At 32.5% G+C, this 21,470-nt stretch overlaps 7 protein-coding genes across 10 annotated transcripts in view; 2 read left to right on the forward strand and 5 right to left on the reverse strand.

Moving 5' to 3' along the window:
• sfl (N-deacetylase and N-sulfotransferase sfl) overlaps positions 1-295 on the reverse strand; it is a 124,094-nt gene extending 123,799 nt beyond the window's left edge. The window contains exon 1 of the mRNA XM_090106803.1: positions 65-295. The gene's annotated coding sequence lies outside the window, so the exon portion shown is untranslated. The remainder of the gene's footprint in view (positions 1-64) is intronic.
• A 1,228-nt stretch (positions 296-1,523) lies between these two features.
• Positions 1,524-2,522, forward strand: mRpL47 (mitochondrial ribosomal protein L47). Its single transcript, XM_090107244.1, has one exon. The coding sequence runs from the start codon at positions 1,616-1,618 to the stop codon at positions 2,387-2,389; it is 774 nt and encodes a 257-aa protein (XP_089963370.1). The 5' UTR covers positions 1,524-1,615; the 3' UTR covers positions 2,390-2,522.
• Positions 2,523-2,528: 6 nt separating this feature from the next.
• Positions 2,529-5,760, reverse strand: LOC149904450 (uncharacterized). Its single transcript, XM_090107243.1, has 6 exons — positions 5,422-5,760; positions 5,150-5,308; positions 4,405-4,856; positions 4,014-4,194; positions 3,452-3,572; positions 2,529-3,339 (listed from the first exon to the last, which is right to left on the reverse strand). Exons 1-6 carry the CDS (start codon positions 5,695-5,697, stop codon positions 2,684-2,686), a joined length of 1,845 nt encoding a protein of 614 aa, XP_089963369.1. The 5' UTR covers positions 5,698-5,760; the 3' UTR covers positions 2,529-2,683.
• Positions 5,761-7,545: 1,785 nt separating this feature from the next.
• On the forward strand, positions 7,546-9,322 carry LOC149904451 (uncharacterized). Its single transcript, XM_090107553.1, has 4 exons — positions 7,546-7,619; positions 8,259-8,489; positions 8,694-8,867; positions 9,197-9,322. The coding sequence occupies exons 1-4, from the start codon at positions 7,602-7,604 to the stop codon at positions 9,287-9,289; spliced, it is 516 nt and encodes a 171-aa protein (XP_089963679.1). The 5' UTR covers positions 7,546-7,601; the 3' UTR covers positions 9,290-9,322.
• Positions 9,323-9,470: 148 nt separating this feature from the next.
• LOC149904452 (band 7 protein AGAP004871-like) lies at positions 9,471-11,323 on the reverse strand. The gene is made up of 7 exons (XM_090107055.1): positions 11,182-11,323; positions 11,018-11,109; positions 10,778-10,933; positions 10,535-10,632; positions 10,300-10,461; positions 10,055-10,220; positions 9,471-9,569 (listed from the first exon to the last, which is right to left on the reverse strand). Exons 1-7 carry the CDS (start codon positions 11,321-11,323, stop codon positions 9,471-9,473), a joined length of 915 nt encoding a protein of 304 aa, XP_089963181.1.
• Positions 11,324-11,463: 140 nt separating this feature from the next.
• LOC149904453 (band 7 protein AGAP004871-like) lies at positions 11,464-13,247 on the reverse strand. The gene is made up of 7 exons (XM_090107056.1): positions 13,211-13,247; positions 13,028-13,122; positions 12,721-12,876; positions 12,255-12,352; positions 11,923-12,084; positions 11,622-11,787; positions 11,464-11,553 (listed from the first exon to the last, which is right to left on the reverse strand). Exons 1-7 carry the CDS (start codon positions 13,245-13,247, stop codon positions 11,464-11,466), a joined length of 804 nt encoding a protein of 267 aa, XP_089963182.1.
• A 528-nt stretch (positions 13,248-13,775) lies between these two features.
• Positions 13,776-19,473, reverse strand: LOC149904454 (band 7 protein AGAP004871-like). Of its 4 annotated transcripts, XM_090106936.1 has the most exons (8): positions 18,617-19,104; positions 18,496-18,537; positions 18,109-18,209; positions 17,688-17,843; positions 16,166-16,263; positions 15,598-15,759; positions 14,765-14,930; positions 13,776-13,916 (listed from the first exon to the last, which is right to left on the reverse strand). In XM_090106936.1, exons 1-8 carry the CDS (start codon positions 18,666-18,668, stop codon positions 13,776-13,778), a joined length of 918 nt encoding a protein of 305 aa, XP_089963062.1. In that variant the 5' UTR covers positions 18,669-19,104. The 4 variants fall into 4 exon arrangements, with proteins under 4 accessions (XP_089963062.1, XP_089963064.1, XP_089963063.1 ...); XM_090106938.1 differs by lacking the exons at positions 18,496-18,537; positions 18,617-19,104 and adding an exon at positions 19,113-19,473; XM_090106937.1 differs by lacking the exon at positions 18,496-18,537 and having other exon boundaries at positions 18,908-19,104.
• Between the last annotated feature and the right edge of the window lie 1,997 nt (positions 19,474-21,470).

Below are 21,470 nucleotides of genomic sequence, written 5' to 3' on the forward strand. Positions count from 1 at the left end.
GTAACAACTAAAAGAATGGGTTATTTCTGGTGGTATATTAGGAATAACAGAATGGTGGTGGTACCTTTATTGTGGAATCCAAACTGACGACGGGGTTCTCCGAAAAGCTTTGAAGAACGCGGGTTAAAAAAAAAAGCACAATACTATACGTAAGATCGTGAAATTAAATTTAACTTTTATTATAACAGAAAAGTTCGTGATATACAATTTTTTGTTAAATAAATAAAAAGATACTACAAACACTAGCACTAAAACTTGTTTTCGTCATTGGTATTTCACGATTAACCTTAAGCGCTGACAGCTGTTGTCAGTTGACATGGACCATGGTTCAGCGTTCATTGTGACATTGACTTCTTAAAATATCTATGACTTCTAAAAGAGTTAAGCTGAGGAGTTAAGTACCTACCAATCACAAAGAGTTTCAAAATAATCATATCGTTCGTTGATCGCCCTAAGGGTGCACTCACACACATCAGTCACCGTCAAGTCACCGATGACTGATCGGTGACGGTTTGTGTACGTATCCACAAACACCAGTCACCGTCATGTTGTCCGTCAGTCACGTCGCCGGTTTGACTGAATCATTGAACACATACATCAGGTTAGTCAGTGATTAGACGTGTGTCACGCTAGAGAACATGTAGCAATTATTGACGGTAGCACGACGCTGACTGAACTGAGACGTGACGGCACCGGGTGAGTGGGGATAAAAGTATGATACATGTATGGAAAGATTATTTGACGTGCCTGACCGGTGACGTCACTGATAGATTTCGTGCCGGCGACTGTCGTGTGGGAACAGAGTCATACTAGAACTATTGATACATATTTTTTTTTAATCCTGTCCGGTGACGTGCCGTGACGGTGACTGATGTGTGTGAGTGCACCCTAATGCGGTATTTGATTACCAAAAAAATAAAAATTTAGTCAATCTAAAACACATTAAAATTAATCTTAGGGCGTATTCAGAAACCTGTCAGTGCTGGTAACCCGCGCAGGAAAATATATGAACATGACAAGCGCCGATAAGCGCTTATAAGTTTCAAGCTTTCTTTCTGAATACGCCCTTATGTACAAAAAAAAATAAAACCTAACATGAATAAATGTCAGTCTTTGACAGAAAACTACTGAGGTTATTAGTAGATAATTAATGAAATAGGTAAATGCTATGTAGTGTAGCTCTTCTAACAGAATAAGCAACTAATTGAACGACTTAGGCTTAGATGGAATGGCCATTATAAAGGGCTGAAGAGGAACAACCGGAATAATACGGATGTCCCCGAAGCCCGACATGACAATTTTCATCGATCAAACGTCTACTGTTGTCTCCTTTTGAACAAATCAATAAAGTCTTTAGTCAATTTACTATACACTGGTTACAAAAGTGAGATCAAATCACGGATCAAATAGAAATTTTTATTCTCCAATAATTATTCTCTCCTCGCCACGAAAAATGGAAAAAAAGAAACTAAAACGTCAATGTCAAAATATTTAACAATTACCTATCATTTGTCAGTTGTCACTCAAGAAGTCAAGACTCAAGAGTAACTATTGCAAATTTATAGTGATAGTGAGGTTAGGTTTCTATTTTGTTTTATGTGATTTATTACTAAAAATGCAGTTTTCTCTTTTGAGAGTCCTGTGTCAGAGGACGGCCGTCGCTTGCTTACATTCAAAACATGTAGTAAAGATGCCAGCTTCGAGTATATGTATAAATAAGTTTCATACGACTGGTATGAACAACGATTTAATGGAATTTTTCGATATTAAGAAAAATTGGAACGAAACAGACATAAAAGTAGGACGAGCTTGGAGACTAGACGAATTACGAATAAAGTCAAATACCGATCTGCATAAGCTCTGGTATATATTGTTAAAGGAACGCAATATGCTTTATACTATGGAACATGAATGTGAGGAAAAAGTACGTTTGTTTCCCAATCCTGAAAGAATCGATAAGGTACAAGAATCCATGGATAACATAGAGACTGTTGTGAGAGAAAGAAATATTGCTTATTACCAATTGGAAACCGGAGAAACAGGTGAACGTCCAGCTGACGATGTAATCAATGTCTTTGGCTTGCCAGAGAAATATCAGAAACAAGAATATTATATACCGAAGTTCATGAATTCAAGATGGGTAAGGCCTTATTTAGAGCATGGATATATCAGTAGTATGGCTGTTAAGAAATTCCTGAGACTGTACAAAGAAAAACAATTCAATGAAGAACGGAAGGCTCGCAATCGAGATTTTAATCACGTCCAACATTTATTGAAGAGATTCCCAGATATGGATATGGACAAATTAAAAGCAGAATATCCTAATGTTGATATAGAAAAAGCTAAGAGGAGCAAAAAAGCAAGAGGTCACTTCTTACCCAAATATTAATCTGAAAGAGACCTAGTAGTAACATTTTATTAGAATAAGCTCTGTTTAAATAAAAGTGCAAAACAAAACACTTTTTCTTAAACTTACAATAAATTAATGATAATACGTAGATGATTAAATAAAACGAAACAGTAAATGGTATTATTTTTTATTTAAAATACAACAAATCCTTATAATCAACCACATAATCACATGTAATAGCAAAATAGTAAAAATAAAGAAACAAAACATCCATGAGGTAATGAAGGTTATTCTTATACAAAACAATTAATATACACATATCAATGATCAGCATTACAAACCCAGCAAGGGTATTGCTTCAAAAAGTGTAAGTATTTGAACAGGAATTTGCCCTTTCTTCTTTTGCAATAATAATATTAGATCTTTTAACATTTGATATATTGATCTGTATTTTTTAATAAAATCCTCGCTAACTGAGTATGAAATAAGTTCAATGTTAATTTTTTTATAAGTATCTGGTATGTTTTGATCTAACTGTTCATTTAATGTGTCTAATGTTTGTTGCACTTCTTGAACACTAAAAGCATCTAAATAAGCATGAAAAGTTATAAAAATCAACAAATACACATATTTTTGATCAATAATATCTTTATTATCTTCTAAAGGTATAAATTTGGGATACAGAACCTTAGATTCACTCTTTTTATTAAGATTTAATTGTGCTGTTTTAATCAATGTCTTTGAAAGATAAGATAGCAACTTATTAGGCTTTATATGTGGAACCTTCAAAGTTTTTGGTATTTGAGGCGTCTCTTTTGATTCTGGAAAATTTTCCCATTCCGATCTTTCAATAAAATTTATGAATACTTTTATAATTTCTTCTTCATCTGTTGATAATATGGTATTCAAATATTGTTTGCTCACTAAATATCTCATAAAGGTGGGTTTGATTCTCTCTAATACTCTTAAAATGGTTGGTGAAGGCATTTCTGAAAACAAGAATATAGGATAAGAATGTTGTTTTTATGTGATGAAATTCAAGTAAATTAAATAGTTATTTACTTTCAAAATATATAAGTATACAAATATGAAATGTAATACCTGAAATTAATTTGAAAAACTCATTGGCAAAGTTATTACAGTATTTCCCAGTATTTGGATAGTTACTGTTTGAATTAGTTTCACATATATAGAAAGTCTGTATCATAGTGTTCAACCACAACTGAAAAGAAAAGAAAAAATTACTGATACATTAATAAGAAGCTGTTTATATTTTGGACTAAAACATAAAATTTAGTTAAAAAATAAAGACCTACATAAAATTATTTATATTAAACCTATGAGATCAAAGTAATATTTTTCTTGAGGAGTTTTTCCTTTTTCATTGATTCCATTGCTTTGGCTATGGTATGTTTTATTATCAGTTAATTTTAATACAAAGAACTTTTGATTATGATCTTCAATATGTTAAATACTTAGGTCAAGGAAAATAAGGGAGCGTTTAAGTATTACATAACACAATTTTTACCACCTTTCTCCCAATTATCACACTTCTGTACCACAGTAATGCATCATAACGTTTTTCAAGCCCTCCCTCCCCCCAAATTGCATTACGTAAAACTTGATCGCCCTCTAAGTATGTATAGGAATATTTTGCACTTACGGTCATTATTCTTATATGATTCTCTGGGTATTGTAGATGAATAAAATATACAAATATCCTTAGTATTTGTCTACAATTTATGTTCACTGCACCTGTATATAAAATATTTGCAGACCATAGAATGTGAGCCATGAGAGGTCTGTGAGATCTCATTATATGATTTCCTAGATTGTTAGTATATCTGGAATATAACAATAGTACATATTGTAATTAAAATTGAAAAGCTTAAGAAAAAGCTAATAAAAAATATATACAGCCAATTTTATTTTGGGACCAAAAATATGTAAGTACTACATAATTACAAAAAATAAAATTTAATCTACATCTACTTCTTGAAAATTTTAAGAATGTAAGAATCTTAATTACTTTTAAATAATAAATGTTTCAATACCTGGAGTGCCATATAGCCAAATCAAACTGTAACAATTCTATTATAGTTTCCAATACAGACATAAGTCGTTCTATTCTTTCAGATCTGTTCAACAATTCAAATATTTCAAATTTTTCCTTTTGCCAGTGCAACCCTTGTACGCTTTGCTTCATTTCATCTGGTGTGTTTTCAAACTTATCAACCAACGCTTCGTCTTTACTCTCTATAGATAATTCATGTTCCAATCTATTGAAACAGTACTTAATTATACCTTTATCACAGTTAAACTCAGATCTATTAGTAAATGTGTTTTCTTTTAAATCCATAGGAGATGTTAGGAATTTTAAATAGCATTTGCGTATGCTTTTTACCATGCAAGGTGGGTGCATATTGAAGTTCAATGATAATACTTGCTGACATTGGTCTAAGAGATTCGACATTGTGTAGTTTGATGTAGTATCTTCATGCGCATTCTGGAACATAACAGTGAACATATAAAATTTATATATTTTTTGCACAGATTACTTAATAATTAAATGTTTTTTAAATGGTATAATTTCAACTTTTCCTTATTTTGCATCATTCTTTACTTACAGTATAAGTGAGAATTTACTTGTAAATATTTTTAGCAATAGAATATGTTTGCACAAACATACATATTCTAGAAGACCTATGTCCATCAGTGGAATAATGTAGTTTCCTAGTGCATTGTTAATGTCATTCTCTTTATGAATGGAAGTTCCAATTATATTAGTTATATATTTACCATCATGATTTCAACTACATCCTTTAATACAGTAGCTGATAAATACTGTGAGGGGTTAATTGAGAGGAAACAAACTTCAAGAGCCTCACACCATGTGTTTGTTTTCATTTCAATCTTAAATGCTTCCTCAATTCTTGCTGGTATTGGCATAACATTTGTCTGAAAATAAGAAATACTATTTGTATAGTTTGGTCATATTGAGAATGGAATGTCTCATTTTGTACTTCTTTAAATAACAGAAAAATAATTCTCCCTATAATCAAATAACTTACAGTGTTTGGCAAGTTGTGATGAGTACACATAGAAGAATTAGAGCATTTGGGAAAATGAAGTAAGCTGAATCTTTTAGTATAGTTGATATATTCTTTGAGAGAAACTTGTTCACATGCTGTTACGAAGTTTTTCCTCCGCTTAATTTTCTTCTCTTCGTCTTCTATTGTAGTATCACTTTTCCTACGTTTATTCGACTCCTCAGTAGATTCTCGTTCGCGCTTTACTCTTACTGTTGCTGGAGCTTGTAATTTAGTTTTCTTCCTACGCGGGCTCATGTTTAGACGGTACTTATATTTACTTAATAAAAAAATAAATCAATGATATTATTTCCAAGTTACAACGTAATTCAATGCTTTTATTGAATGGCAGTACTGCGTGCGTAGTGCCGTCGCCACAACAAAACGTTACTCGTTCAAATGTCAAAGAATGTGACAAGTGACAACTGACATACTAGAGATGTCTTGGCCGCTATCGGTTTTCTTGGTTTACAAGGTTTTCACTGTAGCGTCAGTTTCGTATAAAAAATTATAAACTTTATGTATTATTTTCTCTGTGAATTATAATAAGGAAGTTGGAAGGAAGCATTCACAGTTAGGCTGCGTTTCCATCTGCAAGAAAACTTCCGCAAGAAATGTCCGACAGTCTGTCCGACAACAACTTGCAAGTCTAAACCATGTAGCAAGTGCTGATACACACAACTATAATAGTACTCTTACTTATTATTCCTTTTTTAATCAACACTATACTACCCTTCCAGAGAAAAACTTGAACTATGAGTCATTTTTAATTAGCGAAGGAGCTTTTGCTAATTGACTAGCTACGCCTATTTTTGGTACGATGTTGTTGAGTAGGACGTCAAATTTAGGTGCTAACATAGGGCGTATTCAGAAAGAAAGCTGGAAACTTATAAACGCTTATAAGCGCTTATCGGCGCTTGTCAGGGCTGGTAACCCGCGCAGGAAAATATATGAACATGCGCCGATAAGCGCTGATCGGCGCCGACAAGTTCCGATAAGCTTCAACAAGCGCTGGTCAGCGCTGGGTGCTGCCATATAACATTTGTTTTGATCTGCTTCAACCTGCTTCCTTTGTGTAGAACGAACCAGCGCTGACAAGCACCGATAAGCGCTTATAAGTTTCAAGCTTTCTTTCTGAATACGCTAAGTATACAGAAGCTTGCTAATATAACAGCTATACTCTAAGTTTCCTAAGCAGTTATTTTACTTAAAACACCAGTCCTACAGGCTTGCAATACAAATTACCCTATTAAATTATTTTTTTACAATCCAGATCAGATGTAACTCAAAATTTAAAAACTAGTACCTACCTGTCCCATTATTCAGTTTTTATGTATTAACCCTTATTAGAACGCTGGGAGCTATAATTCCCACGTCTCAGATTGAAGTAAATCGTGTTTTATTTTTATATACTTAAACCCATAGAAATCTAAATAACAAGTTAGATTTCTATGACTTAAACCTAAGGCAGTCTATTTATCTACGCAATCTTAACATTTCAGAGAACTTTTTTTCATGGAAACGACGATTTTTTAGTTTGTGAGTGTCTCCGAATTATAAAGGTTCACATTATTATTATATTATGCCCTTTAGCACTGAAGGATCACGTTCATATCCGTGAAAGAATTTTTAAAATCGGTCCAATAAAAATTAATTGTGGTCCAGCTTTATGTTATTATTTATACTTTAAATACAGTTTTTTGAACAGAAGTGTTAGGTACACTATTAAGATGGGCTAATATTATTATACCTAATGGTGGAAACTGTATGAAAACCTGTTAATTATTAACGGGATATTGTAAGAAACTAGCTTGTTAATAATATTATCAGATTTACTCTTTAAACAACATTTCAGTAATTCGCAATTTGATAGATTTGCCAATTGCGTGTTTCGTTTTTTTATCCTTATACAGCTTGAAAGCTACCGTAGGCCTACTTTTTCGTAAACTGCGTAGTGCAATATTAAATAGCCTACGAACAAACAAATATTAAAAATATTGATTCATAGTTTCTGCAACCACCTCAAATACGATCACGATTGCTGATACTTTCCTAAATAACGAATGCTATAAAACCGCATTGACTTTAGTTTAAGCTACAGTATCGCAGGCAACTCTGTAGAAGATATTTATATTTACAGTACAAAATAACTTCAAAACAAAATGGCTTTATTTTATAAGGTAGGCAAATTTAATTATTTTTTAAATGGTGAATAAGCATAGGTAGTATAAATTTTGTTAGAAATAAAAATAAAATATTGTAATATCCCTAAAACTAGATAATAATTTACGTTACATCAATAGAATATTTATATCGTCTAAAAATAAATTATAACATCCCTATATTTTTTAATTGGCAGAACAAAAAAAAAATTAATTAATACGAACGTTACTTCATCTTCGTCAATTATATCGTTAGTGAAAAAAAGTTCAAAGTGCTATTCAACTTTTCAGTGTCACTGTTTCTCTTGAGTAATAGATCAGCACCTGACCGTGAAGGTCGCCCCACTTCTTGCCATTACGGTGCTACGTTGACAATTACGATATTTGATGAAAGTGAAGCAAATTCATATTATTTTTCAATGAAAGAAAAGTAACAATAATAACAATCAATTTACAGTAAAAATGTTGCCACAAGTGTTGATACCGTCATTGGCTATTATAAACTGCATACAGTAGCTAAGGTTTTCAAACTGCATTGATTATTCGGATGCTATAAAAGTACTAAACTGGCTTGGACGAGTCTCTTGCGAGTATCTTGCATGCGATCAAGCGTGAACCGTCTAGCTCGATTCAAAAACCAAATAAAACTTTTTTCAGACATCAATTTTGTTCGCAATTTGTTCGAGTGCGCTGTCAAATCACCCGCCTTCCGGCTACTCATATAACCGCTTCAGTGGTCCAGTTAGCGGGAAAATTATTGAAGTACAAGTACCGGCAGCGCATGGGGTACCTGCACAACAACATGCGGATTACGGCTACGATCACCAGACGGGCAAGATCAACCCAGAAACAGCTAAATATGATCGATTGAAGACCGTCGACTATGTGGTAAGTAATAAGTATACTCGGTAGTTCTTTTTGTGGCAGATATATTTTGTTAACTGCAGATAAACAAGAAATTATTATTTTTTTAAGTTTGACAGTGAAAATAAGTTGAATTAGTTTGCGTTCTGGGCTTTGTAATGTTTACCCCTTTTTATCAAAAAAGGGGAAAAAAAGTTTTCTGGTCAATAAGTAAATATTGTTTTCTAGGCGAAACCAGACTACCATTATGCATATGGAGTAGATGATCCCCATACAGGCAACCAACAGAACCACAAAGAATTCAGAGACGGTGACGTTGTTCATGGTGAATACTCTCTTGTCGAGCCTGATGGTTCCTTGAGATTAGTCAAATATACTGCTGATCCTAAAAACGGCTTCCAAGTGAGTATTTTAAATTTTACTTCTATAAAAGTTTTTTTTAGTAATAGTACCTATATTACTTTTCTGAAATATAATAAATTTTGTAGATGATTAGATACCTATTACTAATGAATATTCAATCCAAATGACATCGTTAAAAATAATAATTTTAGTAGTAACGAATTGTCGTTCGTTTAACTGTCGTCGTATAACTTATAAGTATTGACTTATAGGATTTTGCAGCATTCTTTGTAAGAAAAATGTCGTCCAAAAATGTACATAATACAATATTAACTCTTAACTCTTTTAACTCTTTTATACAATATTAACATTGAAATTATATCTTTCAGGCGACAGTACATAAACAACAAGCGGCGCATCCACTGCCGCAGCCTGCCCAGTATTCACACCAAAAAAGAGAAGAAGACAGCAACGACTATTAGTTCATAATTTAAAATACCTCAGGATTTATCGTTAGTAAGATAGTTCTATTTATTTTATTGTTAAATAAAAAATATTGAAAATAAAAAAGCATGTTTTATTTATATTAAATTGTTATAAAATTAAATACGGCACTAAATAAATTAATAAATAAATAGATAGTAGACTATCTAAAATCTATAATTATTTGAATATTTTCTGCAACGTTTCAACGGAAAAAGGAAAAACGATTGTATGCGTAGTGTCGCCAGCAATCATTTGTAGAGATTGTAAATAGCGGAGCTGTAAACAAAATTTAAGTCGTTATTGTTGAAATATAACGTGATATGGTAATAGTCTTATACCTAAGATTTAATCTTTATCAATAATTATAGTAATGATTTAACTGTTATATTATAGACATATATATTCATATTTAACAAAAATTAGGACAATTTATATCTAATTTTCCAAAATCGTTCACAAAAAAGGGGTTTTATATGTGGTGAATGGTGATATAAATCAACAAGTTTTTCAGATTTCTCATGGAAGGCCCGACATTCATGGTAAACATTTGTTCAGCAATAAAGTTGTAACGAAATGTTGAAGAGTTTCTGTCAGTATGTTGCTAGCAATACTACGCGTATTCAGCGATGCGTGTTGCAATGTTCTCGCCAACATCAACATAAACAAAGTTTTCAGCAACACTATTGATCAATTGCCGGTCAAAAATGCTTAGAGGCTTTAAAGTACGCGGTGTGGATTCAATTGTAATAATGTAATCTTACCTGTATACACATAGGATTATCCATTAATAAGGTTGTGGCTAATTGAAGGCTTTTCGTTGCCTCAATTTCAGCTTTCGCTACGATAATTTTTGCGTTTGCTAATCTAGTCGATTCTGCTTCAGCGGCCATTGCCTTTTGCAATTGCAATGGTAATCTAATATCTTTTCTAGAATCAAAAATATTTCCACATAAACACAATGATAACAAATGTTTGTTTTATATTTGTAAGTGCCGAAAAAACTTACATCTCTACTTTAACAACTTTAACTCCCCATTCTTTGGTCGTATTCTTCATAAGTTCAAACACTTGGCGACTAATTGCTGGCCTATTAACCAATAGTTCACTGAGGTTAGTAGTTCCTAAAGCGTTGCGAAGCGTCGTTGAGGCCAAAAATTGGGTAGCAATTCTAAAAACATGTAAAATCATTGTCATACAGATGTATAATTGAAGTAATTAAAGACAAAAATTATAAAATTTACTTGTAATTTGCGACATTAATAACTGCCCAAACAGGCTCAATAACTTTGTAGAAGACAACTGCATCTACCGAAACGGTCAGAGAATCCTTCGTTAGTGCCTGTAAAATGGTAGGTATGATATATTGTTTGCTGCTTTCCTAGTGGCTTCTGATTAGCATAGTCTGCGTTAGCATAATACATGAGCCAGAGCTCATATACAATCAATTCATTGCATCGTTACACCTAGTGAATGCTCAAACTTACCTCCTGAGGTGGTACTTCATAACATAATGTTCTTAGGTCTATAAACTTCACTGAATCTACACAAGGAAGATAAAATAATAGACCGGGCCCAAATGGTCGGTTCTTATGTACTTTCCCATTTCTCAGAATAACAGCTCTTTCAAACTGCCGACTGACCTTAAATTATTATATCGTGATATGAAAATCAATCTACGCCGTTATTAAACAATAAATCAAATACTTAGTTAAAACTTTACTTACCACAAAAATGCAAATCAATGATAAAGGAAATGCAATAACAACCAGAATAAGTGATAAAAATACTAAAAACTTCTCAATTAGTTTATCTTTTCCTGAAATCGAAAATTATTTTAAATAAACTAAATCAAAGTACCTATACGTCTAATAGATGAGCAAGTAAATACCTATGTAGTTTTGAAAGCGTGGTCGTAATATTCTGGGAGAATTTTTCTCTACGTCTGGAATCGTGATTGGCGATGTCGATGGTAAATTATTATCACCATTCTTTTTAACAGTCTTTTCTCCATTTTCACTGGACAGTCTCATTGTTAAAAGTATTCAAAAACAAAATAATCACAAATCTGACTTGGACTTTCCACTATGTATTTGACATTCTGAGAGTTCATAGACAGCATGAATTTAAATGAGGTTTTTAATATAGAAACAATTACAATTTTTTTGAAATTTTATTGATGTGGTATTTCAATTGGGATGGGAAATAATACTGTTGTGCTTTGTTGTGCAGCGAGAGAATTTAAAGTCTGCAAATATCTGAGCTGAAAAAAATATCATTATAAGTAATCAGTTATGAACTATGGACATAATATTAGTTTGTGATATTTACAAGCATCGTTTTGGGATGTTGCATCATAATTTTTGAGGCTTCCTTGAGATTTTCAGCTGCTTTTATTTCCCCTTCTGCTTCGATAATTTTTGCTTTTGCGATTCGAGTACCCTCAGCTTCTGCGGCCATTGCCTTTTGTAATTCAAAAGGTAACATTACATCCTTTCTGTGAATATCATTTAAGAGTTATGCTACCATTGGCGGTTAATGTGGATGAAGTAGAATACGGCTTGCTTTAAGATTATTTAACATAATAATTATTTTTGGGAATTCAAAAACAATTTAATTATAAAATGTGTACATTTCAACTCGTTCTACTCCAACCCCCCATTCGGCTGTTCCTTTATCTATTTCCTTTCTTAGGGCATCACTTATTAGCACTCTATTTGACAGCAGATCTGAAAGCGTGTATTGCCCTAAAATGTTCCTCAGTAACGCAACAGAAAGAATTTCAGTTGCACGTCTGTAAATAAATGAATACATTCATTATCAAGTTAGAGTAATTAATAAAGACTCTAGACTTCAAAATTTCAAATACATTCGACTACTTTTTTGTCTCAAGAGCAGTAAGTAACAGGAGTACCACATGATCGAAAACGCTTTCTTAAAAATAAATGTTAAAAAATTTGATACTTGTGAGATTGAACATTCAGCAAGCTGCATAATGGATTCATGACATGATAATATACAACGGCATCAACGCTAACAGTTACAGAATCCTTTGTAAGAATCTGAAAGAAAATGATATAGAAAATATAAAGGACCTTTTTTTAAGTGGGGAAATCTTCCAAAGATACCCGGGGAAGGAGCCGTGGGTTATGTCGGATTCTTACCGACTAAAACCCCGCTGTGTTCCGTCGAGCCGTTTTAATGATAGGGCCGTGGGTATTGGTTGGAATTCTTCCGCGACACTCTAAATATAAAGGACCTACTATGCAGTAATATAATAATAGCTTATATCAGGAGAAAGGTGTCAAAAATAACTTCAGGTATACCTATGGCATGTTTCATTGAAAAACGATTCCAAATAATGCTTATTTGGTAATTCATATGTGTCCAAAAGCACACAAGTACGTAAGTATAATGAAACTATAATTACTTCTTGTGGAGGCAAATTAAATGATTGTGTTCTCATGTCTATGAAGACCACGCTGTCGGTACATGGTACAAGCCAGATGATGCCGGGCCCTGCGGGAGAGTCGCTTCTTACTCGACCAAAACGAAGTATTACTGCTCTCTTGTATTGTTTTACAACCTACAATGAATTCTATGTTATATATTTGCAATCTATTCTTTAATAAATTGTAGTAGTTTAGTTTCTGTGTCTCTTTATCGAAATGCTGAAAATTTGTAAATCCCTCAATTTATTTATATTATTCAATTCAAGAATGTAAAAGAATACTTACTCTAAAACAAAATATTATAGCGAAAGGAAACACCACAAGAGTTAATATTGCGAATAAAGTAAAAATTCTTTCCAAAAGAGTCTCTTTGTGAATTTCTGTAATGTAAATATAAAGCTAGTTAATTAACCTACATTTTATTTACTGACTAAAGTAATAGCTATAAAACAAACACTATAACTTCACCTGTAAGATCAATTTTTGATCTACCAGTTCTTATCATTTTGTAGGTCATTTAATACATAATTACATATATATAAATCATAATAACATAAAAATATTCGTATTCTTGTTATTAGTGGAATAAAATATAATAGATTGGACAGTTTTATTGTCATTCCAACTGACTTTAGAACATAGCTAACTAATAATTTTAAATAATCTCTTTTCAATCGGTAATGTACACAGAACAATAAAGTAATGTAAATGTTTCAAAAGTTTTGGATGGCAAATAAAACAACGTTTAAAAAATATAACAACATATATTTGTAAAAGTTTCGAATTTGACTAGATAAGACTAGGAGGATATTTACTCGTTATGTACAATATGTATTTCTTTTTTTAATGTTCGATTTCGATACAGAGCGATACGCTACGATGTCGAAACAAATCAAAACAGATCAAGGCAAACACAGCCTTTGTTAATCTGAACATTGATTGTATGTTTTGAATTTTCTTTTACATAATACGTCTTTCTTTATAAAGTTCTTATAATACACTTAACATAAACATCTAATTAAAATTAATTTAATTAAATAGGCAATTGTGAATGTGATACGCTTGGCCCGGCCCCGCCACTTAGGAAAGTTTTGAGAAAATCCATCGGAAAAGGGAATATTATCGTCGAGTTCTTCTCTGCTGATATCGTATTTAGAGATTGGAGATACCGCAGCTGAAACATAAACATGTGTATAAACATTTGTAAATTGTGTAAATTACCTAAATATTAAATCCATACTATATAATAAATATAATATTATAAATGCGAAAGTAACTCTGCCTGTCTGTCTGTTACTCAATCACGCCTTAACTACTGAACCAATTTGCATGAAATTAGGTGTAGAGATATTTTGATACCCGACATAGGATAGATTTTATCCCGGAAATCCCACGGGAACGGGAACTATGTGGGTTTTTCTTTGACTGCGCGGGCGATGCCGCGGGTGGAAAGCTAGTACCTAATATGTTTTTTGAGTTATCTGTATACATCGATTTTATGAATAAATATTTTTGTTTATTTGAAAAAGTAAGTAATAGGTATAATGTGGTGTAGATTAAGAAAGTTGATTAACTTCTTTAATTTGGAATTTAAGAACTAGTTTCATTGCTAAAAAACAGTCTCTACAAGACTCTACATTTCGATACATCAAATACTGGGTTTATCATATTAGAATAAAAAATGGTGCTTGTGTTTAACTGTAATTACATTCTTGCCTGTCATAGGTAAATAAATAAAAGTTATCATAATTATTATCTAAGGTTATTTCAACCAAAAACTTTATTCCTGAATGTGTCATTTGTATGAATAATCTTCTTCTTATATATAAAAATGAATCGCAAAATGTGTTGGTAAGCGCATAACTCGAGAACGGCTGAACCGATTTCGATAATTCTTTTTTTATTATATTCCTTGAAGTACGAGGATGGTTCTTATGTAGAGAAAACGTAAACATGTACCACGGGCGAAGCCGAGGCGGACCGCTAGTATAAAATAAATATACAAAAGTGACACAAACTTACCTGTAAGGCCATAGGGTTATCAATCATAACTAGGGACGCCTCTCGCAAGGCCTTAGAAGCTTTGATTTCTCCCTCAGCAGCTATTATCTTCGCTCGAGCCTCGCGATCTGCCTCGGCCTCTGCGGCCATCGCACGTTGTAACTGTACTGGGAGCCGAACGTCCTTTCTGAAAAATTTATAAATATTTCAATTGCTTTTTTGTGAAGTAATCATAAATACATAGATTATTTATTATCTAGATTAAGGGAATATTTCGTTCACAGAGTTGTAATGTATCTAAATCTGAATAAAATAATGTTATTTGATTTTTATTAAGGATTTTATAAGAAGCAAATAAAGTTAAATAATAAGTATTAGCTTAATGCTTTCTCGTTTTCAATACAATCGGTAGATATTCCGCAAAATAACTATTACAATGCTGTAGTTATATAAAGACATTTGAAGTGCTTATGCACAAAAAAGATTGCTGAAATTTGTTATGCAAATTTACTATCCAACAAAAGGAAAAACGATAACTCTATCTTAAAGTTTGATTATGGGTGGCACGGCGAATTATGCTGGTTTTAGTCCCGCCTAATGATCGAGGGTTTTCTATTCTTTAAAATTAAATAAATAAATCATTTATTTTCATAAAATAATTTTACACATTAAAGTGACCTCAGGCTTCTAAGATAGTAAAAACTGTTTTTCAGGAGCCTGTGTCTTCCATTATTTCATTTAAACGTACACGAAGATATCAGTGACAATTGAAATAAAATAAAAAATCAATCAAATTTACACGCAATTAAAACTATAAATCGATAATTTGTTCAGATAAAGCAAGATTTACGAACATTTCAACCCTCTCCACTTCCACTCCCCAAGGATCGGTTGCTTCGTCCAGGTTGGCTTGCATCATGTGGCTAATGGCTTCTCGGTCGGATAAGAGCTGAGCCAGATCTCGCATGCCCAAAACATTTCGAAGTGTTGTGGCAGCTAATAGACGAGTTGAAGCGCTGTTAATTGTATCAAAAGACCAAAATGAATAATAAAAAAAAACAATAAATCCTTCTAATGTAAATACTGACAGGCTAATTTTTTTATTTATATTAATTTCGGAGACATGGTTTGAAGAATGATTTTATACGGGACGATTGAGATATGTTTATAGGGGAGTTTCTTTAGAATAAGTTTATTCTCTTTCAGCCTATTTCCGAAGTATGTACGAGGCTTTAAATCAGGTGGATTGCTTACGTGATACAATTTAGGTAACTAACGATAATTGCCAGGTTCTATGAAATTTCCGATTAATTATAGAATCTATGATGATCCAAAGGGCAAGAGGTTTCTAATTTATATTATTTATATGTTATACAATTAAAAATTAGATTTCAAACTGTGCTAATACAAAAGTTATCTCACCTATAATCGGCAACTCTGACGACGGCATTCAAGGGCTCCTTTATTCTATAATATACAACAGCATCTACAGCTACGGTAACTGAATCTCTTGTCAAAACCTTTAAACATAAAATTTAAGCTTTTTTATTAACTCTATATAGGTATCGAAAGTATCTTCTTCTAGATACATAGTTCTTCCTTAAGCCTCTTACAGAATAGACTAAAAAACTGGTCAATTTAAACAGAAACCAGTACCATCCCTGGTATAGAATATCATTATTTTTTTTATAACCTAATCAGCAACCGACAAAACCAATAATAAAATTGTTATCCACAGAATAGTACACATATACTCGCTAATAAAATATACCTATATCATAAATTTTCGATCACAGCTGAATTTTGTAAGCGTAAATGTTGATTTTTAAATCCAATGTATTATTCCCGGGCATCAATCCGTTAGACAAATGAGGTCGCCGCTGCGCGATGTCTGTTAGCAATTTCAGATATATTCGACATGTTTAAATAAACATTTGTTCACATAAAATTAATATGTCGTATATTTAAAATTAGGATTTAGGGTTAAATTGTTAATGTTGTAGCTCTTTTGAAAATACGATACAAATTAAGATTAATAAGTAAAACGTCCAGTTTTGATAAACGATTAGATCTAGTCCTGATATATAAAGGCAATACCTGACCCTGAAACTCTTAAATACAAAATAACGTACAGAAGAAAGAACAAGAGAATGTGATGTAGTTCTACTTGAAAAAGATGACTAACTACTAATTCACGCGACTAGAGTTATAATCTTGCATGATATTAATAGACGTTTTATTAGTTTTCTCCAGACAATTGGTTTACATCGAACAATTGTTTGTTCGTCGTAAAACTTTGATTGACGGTTTACAGCCGCATCAATTAAATGCGAGCGGCATTTAGGTTAACTGTTTTCAATACCAATGCCTCACTGGCCATGTGGCGTTATATTTCAAAAATAATACGATACAATTGCTGAATGAAAGATTGAGTTATTGTTATTTGTAAAGAATTATACTGCAATAAACTATGGCTAATTGAGTGTTTATGTATGAAGCACAATGCTAATAGTTTATGTATTGATAGTATCTTGTGTTAAAGATAGGCACAAGGAATAAACGAGAATAGACGAGAAATTAATTTACGGGACATTTATGATTCGTTTAATAGTCAACATTTTGTTTGTAATATTGTGACTACCTATTTTTGGCAATGGGAAGTTTCCAGTGTAAACTCTTATAGTTAAAATTGAATGATGAAACATTTTTGTATTATCTGATGCAAGTTCAATCAAAATTCCATTGAAGTGCGGGTTACTAAACCGTAGCGGTCGGTGATTAATATTTGTCAACAAAATAACGATCGCAAAGAGGAAACATTTCAATGTAATGTTTATCTAGTCTCTATTTGATAGATAAAATTAATATATTAAAATAGTTTTTATACTTTTTATGCCTTTTATGAATAAGATGAAAATGTTAAAATGATATTGGATTTACATACTTCTTGAGGAGGAACATCAAATGAGACAGTACGAAGATCAACTTTTCTGTAAGTATCGATGCAAGGTAGGACGAAAAATAAGCCTGGTCCTCTAGCACCACCTTTTCTTAATCTGCCGAGGCGGAATATAACAGCTCTTTCAAATTCTTGTACTACCTAAAATGGAGCATTAAGAAGATACTTTATAGTTCCGTGACTTTATACGCCTCTTAATTGGATTATGTCATAATCTCTACCACAAAGAGAAGTGGTAGAGATTGTAGAGACACTCATCTAAATAATAAAGTGTTCACAGTAAACAAATATTATTTTCTTTATTTTAAATGGGTTTAAATAAATTCAAATTGAAGTTATATTATCGAGCTTAAATTATAAAATATTCAAAGAATACAAAGGACAAATAAATATAAAAAATTATTACCTTAAAACATTCAAACAACGAAAAAGGAAAAGTGATGATGACTAGAAGGAATGACATTAAAGTGGCGAACCTCTCAACACAACCCGCTGCTTCTGGATTGGCTATCGAAAACAATCATCATATTAAAATACATTTCTCCGATATTACACTATAAGCGAAGAAACGAATTGACGTAACCGATTTAGTTTGATTTATTGGATGCAGTTCTGCGCGCGTATGCGATGCTGTTCGGACGATAAGATCCATAAATCTTCGCCGTATTTAATTCTCAAGTATTTCGTATGAAGATAATAATGCAGTTTGTTAAAAAATATGCTATCGCGTTTAATATACATTCTTATAACTTACTTTTAGCCGTGTTAAAATGAAAAACATGAAGTCACTTACGCATCTGTATCGTAATAGCGCAAGAAGTACCCGTATCACAATCTAAAATATTTAAATGTTCTATTAATTGGCGAAAATTGTTTTTTTCAATCGAATATTTTGTCTTAAAGTTATTACTCACGCCTGGGCATTTCGTCTCGTCTAGCATTGTACGACCTAGCTTCTCTACTCATTGTGCAATGATTACGATCAATTAACTTCTACGGAGAAAGTAATGATTTACGTTCTTAACAGTGTATAACTCGGCCAACGATCACAGACTGCGCTGACATACAGACTAACTTACTGTCAGAAGAGACCGCTTGTTTACACGACCCAAAAACAACATCGTTTCCAACTAAAAATATCAATTACAATACGATTCGAAGTAAGCGATAAATCGTCGAATTAGTTGCGTTTAAAATTTATTTACGTATTTCGAGGTAGCACTCCACTTCGCCCGAGTCCTTGTCGTAGCAACCGAAATCCATTTGCAACGTACAATACGATGAGCGCATTGACCAGTTTGTGAATCAATCAATATTAAGTGCCCGCTGTCTGATCAATGCGGTGTCTATATCTGTACTAAGGTGGGCACAGAACATCATGATGGCGTTAAAAATAAATAAACAACGCACTTTCCATGTCGTCGCGATGCGCGGCCGCACAGGGCGCTCCGGTGCTCCAGATTGTCGGCTTCGGCTATTGTGGCTTCCCTTCATGCATCATGCGAGGATGTTTGGATTAAAACCACACGATGAGTGTTTGTATTAAAGATAATCTATAATATCGACAAGATACAGACTTCATTAAACAAACGGACGCATCCAAGATATTTCTGGATTAGGTTAAGGCTCTTCATTAGATAAAAGCGGAAGGTGATACACCTTCACCTGGAGATTGTGGTGAACAAGAAGGTCGATTTAAATGTTAACGTTAATTTATGTGACAAATTTGTAAACAGAAAGAGGATCACAAGTAAACAACCGCTCTCGGATGGTATCCAAGGTCAGTTTATCGTATCTAACATTTATGGTACGTATCAATAACATAAACATAAAAATAAAACAAACATTGAACGTGTTAAAATAATTTACTGTACTACAATATCGACTATACGTGTTTTTAACCGACTTCAAAAAAAAGGAGGAGGTTATCAATTCGGCCGGTATGTTTTTTTTTTTTTTTTTTTATGTATGTACACCGATTACTCCGTGGTTTCTGAACCGATTTACGTGATTCTTTTTTTGTTCGATGCGGGATGGTGTCGAATTGGTCCCATAAAAATTTTATTCGGATAGGCCCAGTAGTTTTTATTTTATGAGCATTTTTGTCTGTATTTGTAAATGTTGCAAGTGCAAGTTTGAAGTCGGTTGTTTTTAACGCAGTTATTGACTTGTTTTTAAATACAAGTTGATGTGCAAGTGTAATTCTTTAAAATATCAGTTTGATTAGTGCGAATAAACAATTTTTGTAACTACATATTTAATATCGATTAAATTGTTATGGCAGCTTTAACGTACAAGAACGGGAAGCCTTTACAGGAAGCACTCATATAAACTTTCCGATTTATATTCATTATCATGAATATAGTTTCAATACCACCAAAAATAGGAAATATCTATACTAATATTATAAAGAGGAAAGGTTTGTATGTATGGTTTTCACGCATAAACTACTGGACCGATTTTGATGAAATTTGGCACAGACAATCTTTAGACCCTGAGAAAGAACATAGGCTACCTTTTATTACGAAATATGTACCACGGGCGAAGCCGGGGCGGACCGCTAGTTAATAAAATATGAAGAAGTATCCATGTCTTTATCTTTGGTACTTATTAACTTATCATAACCAGTTTAGAAACTGTGTACTTTATGGTTGTTATATTAAAATTCACCAAAGTATGAGCACCGCCTGACCTTTTACGTGCTAAATTCGTTTCCGTTTGCCTCGTAGTGAATCTTCTCAGATATACACTTAAAAATTTAATCTCTTACTGTAAGAATATACACAATACTTGGAGTATCTCCTCCATTTTTGATGTTGGTTATTAAATGACTATATATATGTATATTATGTAACAGTTATTACGTACGGATCAATATTCAGGAGAGTTTTTTCTCGCATTTTCTAATGAATCGTGACTATTGTAATATACTTAGATAATATGTACCTATTTCAATATAGTGAATGTTACATTGTTCAGGAAATATTTAAATGTGGTGACTATAATATTTTCACAATATTAATACATTTAGTAACAGAAACAAAAATAGAATAATAAATATCCCGATCAGACAAAGGTTGCCGACCTAATGGTTATCAGGTTATGTAAACCAAATTTCAATTGACTTTCAATTGTTGTAATTGAATGATGTATTGTGATTCTAATATGCTCTGATAATAATACAATAACAATAGTCTAGACTGAGGAAGACTTACAAATCTTATATATAAAATTCTCGTGTCACAATGTTAGTCTGCATACTCCTCCGAAACGGGTGGACCGATTCTCATGAAATTTTCTGTGCATATCGGGTAAGTCTGAGAATCGGCCAACATCTATTTTTCATATGTACCACGGGCGAAGCCGGGGCGGACCGCTAGTTATGTTATATAATTGATAAACAAATATTGAATGAAAAGATAACTTTTAAATATTATACTGTATTCAATATTCTTTTCTTTTGTCAATCTTGTCTTATATTTCATATTATTTAGGTATTCATGTTACCTACTTATGATTATATCAGAGTAAACAGAAAACATATTACGATAAATAGTTAAATCGAGCTATTAAAAAAGGTGCGGATATTTTCAAAAGGTATTAGAAACAATCACATTATTACATTTCATGGTTATTCATAGGAGCTGTAGGTAGGTGTATATTATAACATCACGAGGATTTTCATAAAATATTTCTCTATTAATCTAAATCGTAATCTCACTGTTGATGAATACTCATCGATCTTGTATCATAGTATTTAGGTTACAT

This window comes from Colias eurytheme, chromosome 11 (assembly GCF_061535395.1).
Source record: "Colias eurytheme isolate Ceu_HAF_F1 chromosome 11, ilColEury1 Martin Lab GWU primary, whole genome shotgun sequence".
NCBI lineage: Eukaryota > Metazoa > Arthropoda > Insecta > Lepidoptera > Pieridae > Colias > Colias eurytheme.